Source organism: Nanorana parkeri, unplaced genomic scaffold (genome assembly GCF_000935625.1).
Source record: "Nanorana parkeri isolate BGI_ZX_2015 unplaced genomic scaffold, ASM93562v1 scaffold355, whole genome shotgun sequence".
NCBI classification, from domain to species: domain Eukaryota; kingdom Metazoa; phylum Chordata; class Amphibia; order Anura; family Dicroglossidae; genus Nanorana; species Nanorana parkeri.
In genome coordinates, this window is record NW_017306623.1 from 223441 (window position 1) to 237102 (window position 13662).

The 13662-nt window shown below is 43.5% G+C and overlaps 1 protein-coding gene across 1 annotated transcript in view; it reads left to right on the forward strand.

Moving 5' to 3' along the window:
• The window catches only part of COL18A1 (collagen type XVIII alpha 1 chain), a 64217-nt gene extending 61034 nt beyond the window's left edge, over nucleotides 1–3183 (forward strand). Inside the window, exon 40 of the mRNA XM_018558727.1 lies at nucleotides 2751–3183. Within this exon, the coding sequence (XP_018414229.1) occupies nucleotides 2751–2964 (214 nt within the window). The 3' untranslated portion in view covers nucleotides 2965–3183. The remainder of the gene's footprint in view (nucleotides 1–2750) is intronic.
• The last annotated feature ends 10479 nt before the right edge of the window (nucleotides 3184–13662 follow it).

A 13662-nucleotide genomic window follows, 5' to 3' on the forward strand; every position in this document is an offset into this window, starting at 1 on the left:
TGAATATGTGTAAACAGGTTTACATAGGAAGACTGTATTGCTACTAATAATTTTTTTTTTAAAGTTTGCCCTAGAACTATCTAGGAAAAAAGCTGCCTGTTTGTCTCTGCTGCCTATAGGTGCAGACCTATTGTGCCTAACTCTAAATCTGGCCCTGTTGGTTAGGCATGCATGTAGTTGTATTTCCATATTAGTTGGAGATTCATTAATCACCTTTCAGTGCAATATAGCAATGATTTTCATTTATGGAAGTATCAGATTCTACAACCTGGATTTTCTTTTTTTTTTTATTTATGGATGTGCAGAGGGTGAAGAGTTTGGAGAAGGCAGGAGAAGTGAACAATCTAGGACAAAATAGCTGCTCTCCACTTAACAGCTCACTCTCCACTTCAGCTATGTTGTCCTAGGGTGCCCACACACCTTACGATAATCGTACGATAATTGCGGGAAATCCCGCGATCGTACGATTATCATAATGTGTGTGGAAACCATGCGACCTCTACTACTGTAAGGTCGCACGACTTTTAACTTACGAACATGTTCGAAAACCCGCCGAGCATCGTACGATGTTCGGCGGGTGTGTAGCATGTTCGTAAGATAAAAGCCGGACGGGCCGGTGTGCGCAAGCGCACTGCCCGTTCGGCATTGCGGTCATCGGAAGCCCGCCCCTCAGGGGGTGCGGCTTGCGATCATCGCAAATACGATCTGCCTGTCCAAGATGGGCAGATCGTACGTTTTTTTTAAGTACCTTACAACCCTCCCCAACACAAAGTCTTGCGATGGTTGTAAGGTGTGTGCCCAGCATTAGATTGTTCACTTCTCCTGCCTTCTCCTAACTCTTCACCCTTTTGTGACTAGCCCTGTATGTAATCTGCCAAAGGGAATAGTGCTGCAAAGCTCCTTCCCCCTTTCTCAATGTCTAGTTATGGGTAGAGATCCAGTTATGACATAAACAAGGGACGGGTATCGGATTCAGGGTTAGTGATGAAAGAATACAACGGCAGTTCATACATGCCAGCCCAGTGTCATCAGACATAGATGTAGAGCAAATTGAAAGGATGTGTCTACGTAGTTCAGTAGCATAGCAATTTAACACAAACTTTAACTTGCATTTGTTCATATATATTCTGTTATTTCTTAGCTTAGACATTAAAGTAGTACTAAAGATTCAACTTTTTTACAGCAACACATATATGTATAGATTACCTTTACACAATAGAATAAAGGATTCCGTCCCACAAAACTCAGAACCACTCACTTTGTTTGTGTGTTTATGCCACATCCTCTAGGTTCCTATGTGCCTCTTCCCTGAACTTTCGAGTGGGCAAATACAACTCTTGAGATTACAGGCCCCATCATTTGTGCGCATCCTGGTCATGCTTGCTCTTGGGTTAATTGAAAAAAAATTAAAATCACGCTGCCTGTGCCAACATGCACAGGTAGCCTAGACTATATACACACACAAGTTATGGCCTCTGCTCCTCTTCCAATATAAGTGATTGACAGCAGCTCAAGAGACAGAGCCCTGGAAGCCTCTTGCCAGTCACTTCTTCTGGAAGGGGAGCAGAGGGCATGTCTTGTGCATCCTCTTGAGCTGCCTGTATCATGCCACCCTGTAGTTAGGTCCCAGAACTGTGCACAAAAGGGTGGCTCTATAGGACTTCTGCAAGGAAAAGGAGCCACCCTGAAACAGGAAAGTGGGGCCAGCACAAAGGGGACCAGCAGAACATGGAGGTAATTACAACTTCTATACATCAAAAAGCAGCACCCATAGTTAGTCTTCACCAAAGCATTAGAAATCTAAAAAATAAGACTCAAGCACCAAAATATCATGTATGCTTTAACATGTTAAAGGAGAACAATGAGGTGAGTGATTTTTTACTCATCCTCATAGTTCTAGCCGACCTGTGACAATGAGACTGTCACAGGTCGGCTCAGTAGATCGCGATGTGAGCGAACACATACCGGTGTTCGCTCACTTCTCGATCCTGTCACTGCAGAGAGCCGTGACAGGGGAGTGACTGGATTCCCCCCTCCCCTGTCCGATCCTCCAGCGCTGATTGGCGGAACGGATGGGGGAGGGGGTGGGTACAGCTGGCTCTGCCTCTAGATAGGCAGAGCCAGCTGTCACTCACGCAGCTGGGTGGATCCAGACATAATTGTCGGGATCCGTTTCAGCTGCGGCGTCTCAGTATACCGCGAGTAGCGGTATACTGAGCTTGGGGTGACGGGAGGACGCTAGTTTGCGTCCTCCCGTTACCCTTAGGAGAACTATGGGGAAAAGCCCTAACCCCTTAGTTCTCCTTTAATTCAATTTGAAAAGAAATTTTCAAAATGTTTAAATCTGCAGCTTTCATTAATATAATACATGGTGATTCTGCCATAAAGGTCCTTGTTCAGGCCCTTCCTGTTATAGGGTGACAACGCTCTGTCCCCCAATTGTGCCGTCACTAAGGCTTCCGATGGAGACTACAAGTGGGCAGTTCAATGCACATTATGCATGGTCCACTGTTATCACCTTCAGGAAACCCACCCTGAGATATGCCATGCAGTCATCACTAGGTAGCATGTGAACAGAAATTGGCTGCAGAGGATCAGCAGCATTGAAATATAACAAAAGCATGAAAAAAGGTGAAACAAGAATTTTAATAAATGTTATTTATGTTACAAAGTGGTTTAGCAAACACTGTGCCTTCTAGTTGTGGTTTACATCTACTTTAAATATCCTATCTCCTGTCCTTGTACACTAGGTCACAGAAGATGATCTGGCATGGATCTGATGCCAAGGGTCGACGTCTAACGGAGAGCTACTGCGAGACCTGGCGCACAGATGAAGGCATAGTCACTGGCCAGGCTTCATCTCTCAGCAGCGGGAAACTTCTAGAGCAGCGTCCTCAGAGCTGCAATAAGAACTTCATTGTCCTGTGCATTGAAAACAGCTTCATGCCTGGCGGCCAGAAGTAGGTGCACACTGAGCAGTCGGAGTGGTGCTGATGCTGGCAGAGGCTGCACGTGGACTTCCTGAGATTCCTTCTTGCGTCCAGAGACCAAAGAGTGTTTGAAGCTGCTCTTCTTGGAACATTTATGTGCAGCGTTACTGTCCCCTGGCTTCATGAGGCCACATCACCAGGATACACTGTCTGAGCTATTCCCTGCCTCAGCTTGACAACAGAACTTTTTTTTAAAATTCCAGTTTTTACATCCTGAAAGAGGCTGAAAATCCAAAACCGATATGAGCATCCAGCTGATAAGCCACTGACCCTATCTGTGCCCTTTCTACTGAAAGCCTCTTCTTGCCAAGGGCAGCCTGTAACCAAACTGCCCTGAGAAGAACCAGCCTGAGAGCAGACGTATAATTGATGCGGAGCTCATTGACGCATCCAAGTTGGAATAGCCTCTATTTTATTCTGTAATATTTAACCACTTGTAGTTACAGAGACACACACATATCCCTTCATTAATCTCTTGTGAATGTCTGTTTCCTAGGTCTCTCTATGTCAAACATCTGGTGATTACCACTATATTTATTAGAGTACAGATTCTTAGGAAACTTTAAAGATTGTGTACCTACGGGACTCAGTATTTACTGAGCAGCCTTCAGACTCTGGAGTGTTTCTAAAGTGATGTCTTTAGGTTGGTTATTGCAGTAAATGCTGTTTTCTCTGTGCTGAGGCTGCTCTATACTTGACCTTTGTAGCCTGGTGAGGGTACTGCGGAACTTTCTATTTGTTATTCAGAATGTATGTGTTAGAAATCACTGTTATATATATTCTTAATCATGTTTCGGAATGAGATGAATAGAAAGAGATGCGTGGATCCACAATAGCCTGACATTTCCCAGCTCTACTAGGAATAAAACCAATCAGTTACGGATAGAGCAGAGAATAGCCAAAACACATCATGTTTTTTTTTGTCATATATGTTCCATCTGGGAGATTTTCCTTCACTTCCTGCCCTGCAGAGGAAATCTTTTCCCCTCTCAGGCCGTTGTCATCACAACAAATGTCCCCATTTTTAAGATTTCCCCTCCATTGCTGTTCTAGTAGCAGTTAAATAAAATGTAGATTTCCCATTACTTTCTTTCCCAGAACAAAAAGAAGGGTGAAGCCGATAGAGGCGGGGAAGCCGATAGAGGTTCTAACCCTACTCCACTCTATCCAATACTGAAAACAAAAGGTTGAGGTTCAGATATACTTTAAGACCCCTTGCCAAAGTTAGGTAGTGTTATTAAACTAGGCTCAGTTCACTAAGCTATGATGTATGTGTTATTTTCTTTAATAACTGTTACTTGACATGGGACTATTAGTTTTAGCTGTCATTGCTGATGATGATAATGAGAGAGTCTGAGATGGAAGCGCCACACTAGAAGTCAAAACTTCCAGATATAAAATTGATTTCAAAATAAGATAAAAGGCTATCACAAAGCCAGCATATGTCAAGGGTCAGAGAATACCTCCTTCATCAGGGCTTGAAGTCAGAGATAGTGTATACTGGACTGAATGCAAAGTATGCCGTTTTTAAACCGGGCAACTGTTTAAGCACAACGTCTGTCAGCAGCTGGTTCAGACAGCCCTTGCTGATAATAATGGTAATAATGAAAAAGAACAATTGTTATAGCCAAAGTTGTAACTATCTCTGATGGGTCCCCATGGTAAAAGTGGCCTCCCTGCATCTCAAAGGAATGTAATCTACCGATACACAATGCCAATTGCTTTCATAGCATTTTTACATAGGTACATTAATGCAGGGGTGGTCAAATTATTATCGAATGCAGATGCCAGTCTGTCCAGTCCAGGAGGCGGCAAGATTTTTTAGGAGCAAACTCCATTGACAACAACTAGATACCACCTCAAAAGCCCTGTGTTAATGTTATGCACATAGCCTTAGCATCTGGTAAATAGATCTGGATAAGTCACTCTGTAGCCAGCTAGGTCTGGTCCCCTGTATGCCTTTATGCTCCATAGATGTCATAGAGGTCACATGTTCTGCGTATATATGTGTGTGTATATATATATATTTACATACATACATACACACACACACACATCCTTGTTATAGCTTATTTAATTGACCCTAAGATATGAAACACTCTTTTGCTGCACTACCACATTGCACCACCAGGAGGAGCCATTGCACCACAATAATCCTGCTTGCCATTTGACTCTGGTCTCAAGAAACATTTTAAGAAAACTTGTTTAGGTCAGTTTTGCTAAAACCCTCCTAGTGCAAATGTAGCACTGGTCCAGGAGAATACAGGCCCTTTATTTTGTGCACTAAACCAGTTCAATGACCTACTTTTTGCAGCATGGAGCTGTCATCGTGGTCGCTCTTCACAAGGTAGCGGCATGATTAAATCTGCAGACAACTCGCTGCAACAAAACTGAGCCACACCAATTCTTTTAATGCAGCCTGCAATGCTAGAAGAAGCTTTGACATGGATAGATTCTAGAACAGCCCTGTACAGAGAGCAAGCTTGTGGTGTATAACCTTTACAGTCTGGCCGAAAATAAATGTAAGGCATGTAAAAGGAGATTGCGAACCTCTTTCTGAAAATGCTAGTTGCTTGGCTGCTAAGCTGACCCACCGATTTCAATACTTTGAGTCACTGATCAAGAACAAGAATGTGGGTCAAGAAAGTCAGATTAAAGTCAAGTCTTTTTGTAATGCTTGTTCTGGGTCTGGATGAGAAGGCAGAAATGCCAGTCTCTGTATTGCATCTAGTGTACTTAAAAGATGATATTTAGGACCATTAAGCTACCAACTGCCAGGTTAAGGGGCGGGGCTGTGACACCCCTAAAGAACAAGCACATAAGCCAGATTGACTTGCTCAGGGTTGTTAGGTTCATGGAGAACCTATAGGATCTAAAGAATAGGTATTCATTTTTCTCTGTAATTCCTCCCAGAGCCATGTTTTTAGAAATGGGTGAAATGATCTTTTATTGTTACCTGTATATAAATAAAGGTGCTGCCTTCCAAGACCTCTGTCCTGTTGGCTGTTTGTATGTATTAAGGGCTGCAATGTTGTTGTTAGAGTGCCTTAGCACATTTAATGTAGACCTTGTGCAGCTGGGAATGCACATGGGCGTTTGATGCTAGTAAGTCACCAGTGAACATGCATATCCCTCATTTGTCTAAAAGGTGCTAAAAAACTTTATTTTTTTAAATGCTTTTAGAATATTTTAAGACAGGAAACAGATGGAAGTCGTGTACCGTAATCTTTGTATTTTAAAGAAGAAAATCAAGCCTGTGGATGTTTCAAGTTCATGTCTATAAATACTTCCTAGGACTAACATGTGGTGTGGTATTTCTTTTACGGGGGAGGGCACTTGGGAAACGTATGCGCTATACTTATTCACTTGGGTGAAAACCTATCCCTTAAAATGAGCCATTTTGTATCCAGAACCAATAATTAGCCTCATGACTGGAATGCAGTTCATAGTTCAAGTTAACATGAAAAAACCTTTGCTTAGACCTGCTACATGAATAGGTATTTCTGGCTCTTTTGTGTAATTCACAGTGTGATGTGATAAAAGGAAAATAGAATGGCTTTCTATATCTTTTTGTCCTTGGCAAAATCCTGGCTGCTAAACCATTTTGCTTTGTGGTTTATAAAGTAGCCAATACCATTAGAATTTTAAGAGAAACGTTTTATTCTTCTTAGGCCCCTTTCACACAGTTCATGGACGCACGTTTACATCCACAGACTAACATCCGGCTTACAATTAGTTCTGCCTGAAAAACTGACAGGTGTACCTGATCAGAAATGCAAAACACGGAAGTTTCCCGGCACGCTTGCCAACTAGCCTGCAACAAAACAAATGACACTGTCTAACCGTATGCATTAAAAACCGAGGTTTTAGTTGCATATATTGGGCAAAATACCTGATCGGAAAGCCCGTGTGAAAGGTGCCTTATACCAAATCCTTGCACAGCTACAGGGAATTGATTGGGGATCTTCAGTAAAATGATCCTTGCAGCTAACAAATAGAGAGAAAAAATAAAGTATGAGCTCTGCCGTTCACACAGAATGGCTGCATCCGTGTTTACCACATCTCATCCTTCCAAGCATCCTGAGGGTTTAAGTAAATCATTATTTAAAATTTTCCAATTATCATTCTCCTGCCATTTGGATTCCTTTGGGCCGGTCTATAGAGCTGAATCACAGATGCAAGCGAGCAAATTACATAAAGAAAAATAAATCTGATTGTTTTTAAGCTAGTTGTGCGGTTTATAGAGCAACAGATTCTGAAATGGTCAGCTGTTTTTTTACATTGACATTACCCCATTTTTCTGCTTACCAGTTTGGGTATCCAAATGATCAGATAAAACAGTATAGCTTGCATGAAAATAATGATCATTGTATGGCCGGCATTCAGGCCAACCTCAACACTTTGCAGATCTGAAAAACACACAAGGCATAACTATGACAAAAAATGATAAAACTAAAATTGGACCTGTGAAATGCTGCAGTTATATAGCATGCACCATACATTAGCACATTAGATCAGCCTTTCTGCACCATGGTGCTCTGGTAGCATGGGATGGCTTCTTGTTTCCTCCAGGGTGCCTTGACATTTTCACACAGCATCATGCCTTACCATGGTACAGGCAAGCCGGCTGCCAGCACCATAGAAACAAATGGCACTAATCCACAGAGGGTGGAATCCATTCAAATGATGGAAATTTGCATCTGATCAGGTCTGCTCGGCCTCCTGTCCCCTGCCATGCTCTGCCTAGTAGACATGTGCAATTCGTTTCGTTCCGAATCGAAATTCGGACGAATTTTCGGAAAATTATGAAATTCGGATGTTTCCGAATTACAGACATAGTGATGGCAAACGAATCCGAATTTCCATTTCCGAAATTCGGTAGCAGTAGTTCGAACGTTCGTTTCGTTTTCGGTTCTTATTCGTTTCGTTCGTTGGAGCAAAGTGACATTAGAGAAGGAGAAAAATATTTTTCCCCCTCAAATGTCACTTTGCTGCAAACGAACGAAACGAATAAGAAACGAATAAGAACAGAAAACGAAACGAACGTTCGAACTACCGCTACCGAATTTCGTCCGAAACCGAATTCCGAATCCGAATTGACTTTCACACCCGAATCCCGAAAAACGAAATAACACAAATCCGAATTTAAAACGAAACGAAACTAAACAAATTTTTTGGCAGTGCACATGTCTACTGCCTAGCATGACATGATGGGGGTCCTGATGTGCAGGGGGCTCTGTTATGAAGAGGGCTCCTGATTTGAAGGGAAGACTTTTTTATTTTCAGTGGGGTGCCCCTATAAAATATATTACATTTTAGACTGGGGTACCTTCAAATTTGGCACACTTTCAAAGGACGCCATGACAGAAAAAAAGTTTGAGAAACGCTACATTGGATCTGTAATATGACAGCCTAGCCCCCCAGAAGTCCTGGGGAGAATAAAAGCCCACTCAATCCCATTGGGGCAATTTATCATCACGCTCAAGCACTGATATATTGGGATGTGACCTACAGAAGAATGGTATATGCAATGGAACTTTGCTGTGGAGAATTGGACTACTATAGTACAGGTAAGAGGTAGCCAGTGACTACAGCCTTAGTTTATATTGTATGCTCACACTACTTGCATGCAGAACATACCAACATCACCATCTTTGTTCATACAGCTAAATGCCTATTACTCAAGGGGCTAATATAAAAGGATTATTTCATCCTTTTTTTCAGAGCCACATTATGCTATCAGGCCTCATTCACACTACTAAGAGCCGGTCCGTACAGATCCGTGCGGCGTGCATGGCCGTATTGGGCTGCTCCTGGGAAGGACAGGTGCTGTGTGTGATTGTATGCAGCAGCCTTCTCTATGGGAGTATGCGGCTGTACGCTCACCCGAACTGCACATCCGTGCGGGTGTCTGTGCTCGGACGCAGACAGGATCCATCCTGTCAGCGTACGAGTACGGACACCCGCACAGATGTGCAGCTCAGGTGAGCGTACGGCCATGTACTCCCATTAGATACATTTATAAAAAGTAAAAAAATGACATTCAGCATTGCTTTCTAACATTATAAGCAAGTAATAAATAGTACTCGTTTATATTTAAAAATGAATACTGGTGTTTACGTTATTACACATAACCATACCTAGTTTGTAATATTTGGTGCAGAATTGAGACTTCAGTTCATTAACCATGCAAACATTATGATCAGCTCCCCAAGAGAACGCCAAGTTTCAGCATTGGAAAGTAGAAGGAAGGTGTGAGGTACTGGATATCTTACAGCAGTGGGTATTTTCAGTCAGGTCTTAAGCAGTGTAGAGAATGATTACCCGTAGGAAACTCTCCCGGGAATGGTGGATGATGGCTCTCAAGTAAGTTCGGCTGATCCGAATCCACACGAAGCAAGCCGATGTACGGCTGATTTAAGCCGATGTACGTACCATCAGCCATAAATCAGCCGTACCAGCCTGAAGTGAATAGCCGAACAGTGTTCGGCTCACTTCACTTCTGATCGGTCATTCACTCGGCTGCCCTCGGCAGCTTTGTGAATAGACCCCTATGTGTGCAAGGAGATAACCACCAGAAGCAGAAGATATCTGAATTTAATTTTACACAGAATACTATTATAAAAAAGCTACTGTGTTTTGGGGGTTCAGCCCCCCCCCCCCTTCTACAAGGCTTATTATTGTTGAATAAAGCGTGTAGCGGACTGATACAAATGGATTGACCCTGACGGTTATTTAGCATTATTGCTCCAGATGCTGATCAAGTTGCTTTTGGGTAGGGGGGCTGCATGGGGCAGTGCACACCAGAAGAAATACAGCAGGAATGCCCAGAAGTCTAGTATGTAGTATATATTATGGACATATACCCATCAGATTCAGGACTCACTAGGGATATCAGAGCCACATTACTGAAGGTGTACAAACACCTGTGTTACAGCCTGTCAATCATCAGTCCACCAGGTAATCACATGAAGCAGTAATCCGCCCGTGCTGTTCCTCATTTTGACTAACTCTGAAGCTCCACGGCAGCACAACTAAATGGGATTGCAGCCTAAAATCACCTGGGACATTCCAACTCCCCCTGTGGGTCATTGATAGCGTAGTTGTTTGAGTACTAACTTATCTGGTAAGCCAGGAGTGGGTGCATGAGATGTGGCTGAACAGCAATATAAATACAAGTGCTGTGTTGATATTTGTGAACTGCTTTTGCAAAAAAAAAAGTTACCTGGTAACTTAAAAGAGAACTATGGGGTAAATGTTTTTCCCACAGTTCTCTTAAGGGTCACGGGAGGAGATATACTAACCTCCTCCCGTGACCCAAAGCTCAGTATACCGCGAGCTACAGCTCGCAGTATACTGAGACCGCCGGAGCCGGGACAGATCCCAACAATACTGTTGAGATCCACCCAGCTGCATTAGTGACAGCGGGCTCTGCCTATCTAGAGGCAGTGCCAGCTGTGCCCTTCACCATCCGTTCCTTCAGTCAGTGCCGAAGGATCGGAGAGGAGATGGGGAAATCCCTGCGGGAGGTGATGACTGACAGTAACGGCTCTCTGCAGGGAGATGATGGAGAAGTGAGTGAGCGACGGCATGCATTTGCTCACTTCCCGATCTATTGAGCCAACTTTTCATTATCACACGACAGTTTCATTATCACACGTCGGCTTGAACTATGAGGAAGAGTGATTTTCACTCACTTCATAGTTCTCCTTTCATTTCCAAGAATCTTCTAGGACAGCACGTCAGAGTGGCGCTGTCCATCTAAAAAGGAAACACAAGACTCACATGGTATAAAATGTTAAACTAGCCTGTCAGCGTTAGTAATATCAAAAGACATGAAGGCCACATACTAAACCTTTTTGACTAGAACATTTGCAGGAAGAACATCCATGAGTGGGAATGCCCTGCTCTCCTGGAAGACTGTTTTCCCTAATCATCTACCTGGAAGCAACTGAGAGGATAAAACAAGAAACCTACTTCGGGGGGGAACCACTGCGTGCAGCACTTTCCTGACAAAGGACTGGTCTTGATTACAGACCAGATCCACTCTGTAGTGTTGAACAAAGGAGTGGAAGCTAGGCCTGGAAGCCGCTCTGCACATTTTTTCTGGATTGACTCCTGTTCTTTGCCCAAGACATTCCCAAAGCCCTTGTAGAGTGTGCTTTAACCTCGATCTAATGGTGTGAAACCTAGGGCTCGGTATGATATCCCAATAGCTTACCGATTCTACCTTGTGATTGTGCACTTTGAACCTCTGGCTTCTTTCTTACAGCTGGTGAAAAATATTTGAAAAAAAAGTTTGTAGGATTTTCTCCAAGGTTTAGTTGTGTCTAGATATGCCAGAATCGCTCTGTGCACATCCAAACAGTGGCATGCAGCAGGGCTGCAACAACTAATCGATGAGAATCGTTGGCAATAAATAAATACTTAAATTAACTACAATAAAAAGACTAAAAAAAGTTAATAAGGAATGCTAACAAACAAAAAAAATAAAAGTTAAACTAAAATTAAAAATAGAAAAAAATTAATATTTGTGTTTTAAATAAAAGTTTGGTTATTTTATTATATTGGCTTAGAATTTACATTATTTTAAATCCATGAAACTGATTAAAATGTCTAATATAATAAATACAATTATAAAAAAAAAAAAAATTTAGGCCATGGTGGTGCTATGAGAACTACTCTTATTTTGTCTGCTATTCATTTCTGAGTTACCTTGGGTATCAGAGAAAAAGGAGAGCAGGACCAAGGCTGGGAGTATGCAACTTGGCCTGGGCTTCTGTCCTTGTCTTCCACAGAAAAAAAAAAAGTGTGTATTGTGTTCTTTTTAATAGCAAAAAGGTTGATGTTGGGGGCACCCCACCTGTCTGCCATCGGAAATATGCTAGTTTAGATCCCATTCAGTCTTACCTCTTCTCCCCTAGGAAATAGACTGTGACCTTAAGATGTACTGCTGAGAGATATAAGAGGTTTACATCTGCATACTGTAGAACAGGGGTGCCTATTAGGTAGATCGCGATCTACCAGTAGATCGCAAAGCGAACACTGGTAGATCGCGATCAGCTCACTTACCTGAGCTCCCTCCCGCGGTGCTATTGCGGCTGAATGTGTCAGACGCCGCACACTCTCCCTGTGTGCAACGTCGGCAGATAGAGATAGGTAGAAACAGGGGAGAGAGCAAGGAGAGAGAGGAGACGGCCAAGAGAGAGGGCCAGTTCGCCCCACAAAGTCTGCGTTCCAGAGTGTTCGGCCTCTGGAACACACAGAAACCCAAGCCGGCTTGCAGCATTTTTGCAGATCGCAGTAGACCAGAATGCAGGCACTAATGTGCCTGTGTTCCAGGTGCATGCGATCGCTCTGCGTGGGGCGTGGCTGCTGCGCCATTGACTTCAATGCACCGCCATGCCCCCTCCCGCCCCTGAATGCAGGTGTTTTTTCATTGGTAGATCACATTTGAGCTCATCATTTGAAAAGTAGATCTCCAGACGAAAAAATTGTGGGCACCCCTGCTGTAGAATCTTTTCTGCCAAGGTCATCAGCTGAGGTGTTTTGGTCCTCCTTGCTCTTTGATATTAGCCACATTGTCCAAAATTATTTTCTTACCCAATCGAAGGGTGCCCATACACTGTGCGAATTTCTGCCGGTTTTTGAGGAACTGGCCGAAATTCGCAGAGTGTGTGTGCTGCTGTCGACACCCTTTCGGTCAGCATCCCTCGATCAGCTGATGGAAGGAGCCGGAAAATCTTCGTACGAGTGATGGAGGAATCTGCTCAATTTTTTTTTTTGTTCAGCCCGTGGGTTGAACGAAAAAAATAATAAAAATAAATAGGAGCAGTGTATGGCCAGCCTACGTCCCATTCTCCCTGGGCGACTGACTGGTCTGAGTGGGCTCCCCATCCCCATGCACTGGTGTCCATTGAGATTTTCACTGGGTGGATGGGATGCCATAACTTTTGGAGGTAGTCAGGAGTGAAACTGGGTCCACTGTACCACGGTCCAGGAGGGTTGCCGTTTTAACTAGGGCTGTGAATCTGGCTCATATATGTAACAACGCCAAAGTGTTTTCCATATCTTCCTGCTTTGGTCAGAACTGGCAGGGACTTCAAGATCTGTTCTACCGGTGTGCCTTACTCAAGATGAGATTTGAGTTGGCCCAACCACATATCTAGAGAGCGAGCTACACAAGTGGTTGTAGTGCGGGTCTAAATTTAGTGCCCCTGTCTCCCAAGTCTATTTTAGAGCCTGCTTTCTTGTCCTTAAATTCCCCCCGTCTTTGGGAGGGAGACTTACCTGATCCCCACTCCTGCAGGTTCTTCTCCTCTACATTCAGAGTCATGCTGACATCACATATATTGCAGGACCCATATCCCTGCATTATATGTGAGAACAGTCCACAAGTCCAGAGCATAGGGGAGATAATGTAAGCGCCGGCCGCCAGGGGAGCAAGGAGCAGGTAAGAAAAAGTCCTTTACACAACCTAGACAAGCAGTTAACCCTTGAAGTGCAGGGGCAGCCCCACTGCAAGGGAAGTTTTTTTTTCTCCGGAGATAGGCTATAAATGGAAAGTCACCTTCTTGAGTGGACACTTCCCCCTCCTGTTACCACTCCCTAGCCATATCTGTAGGCACCCTCACATGCAGCACAGTTGTCTCGAAGCTCAGTAATCCTGTCA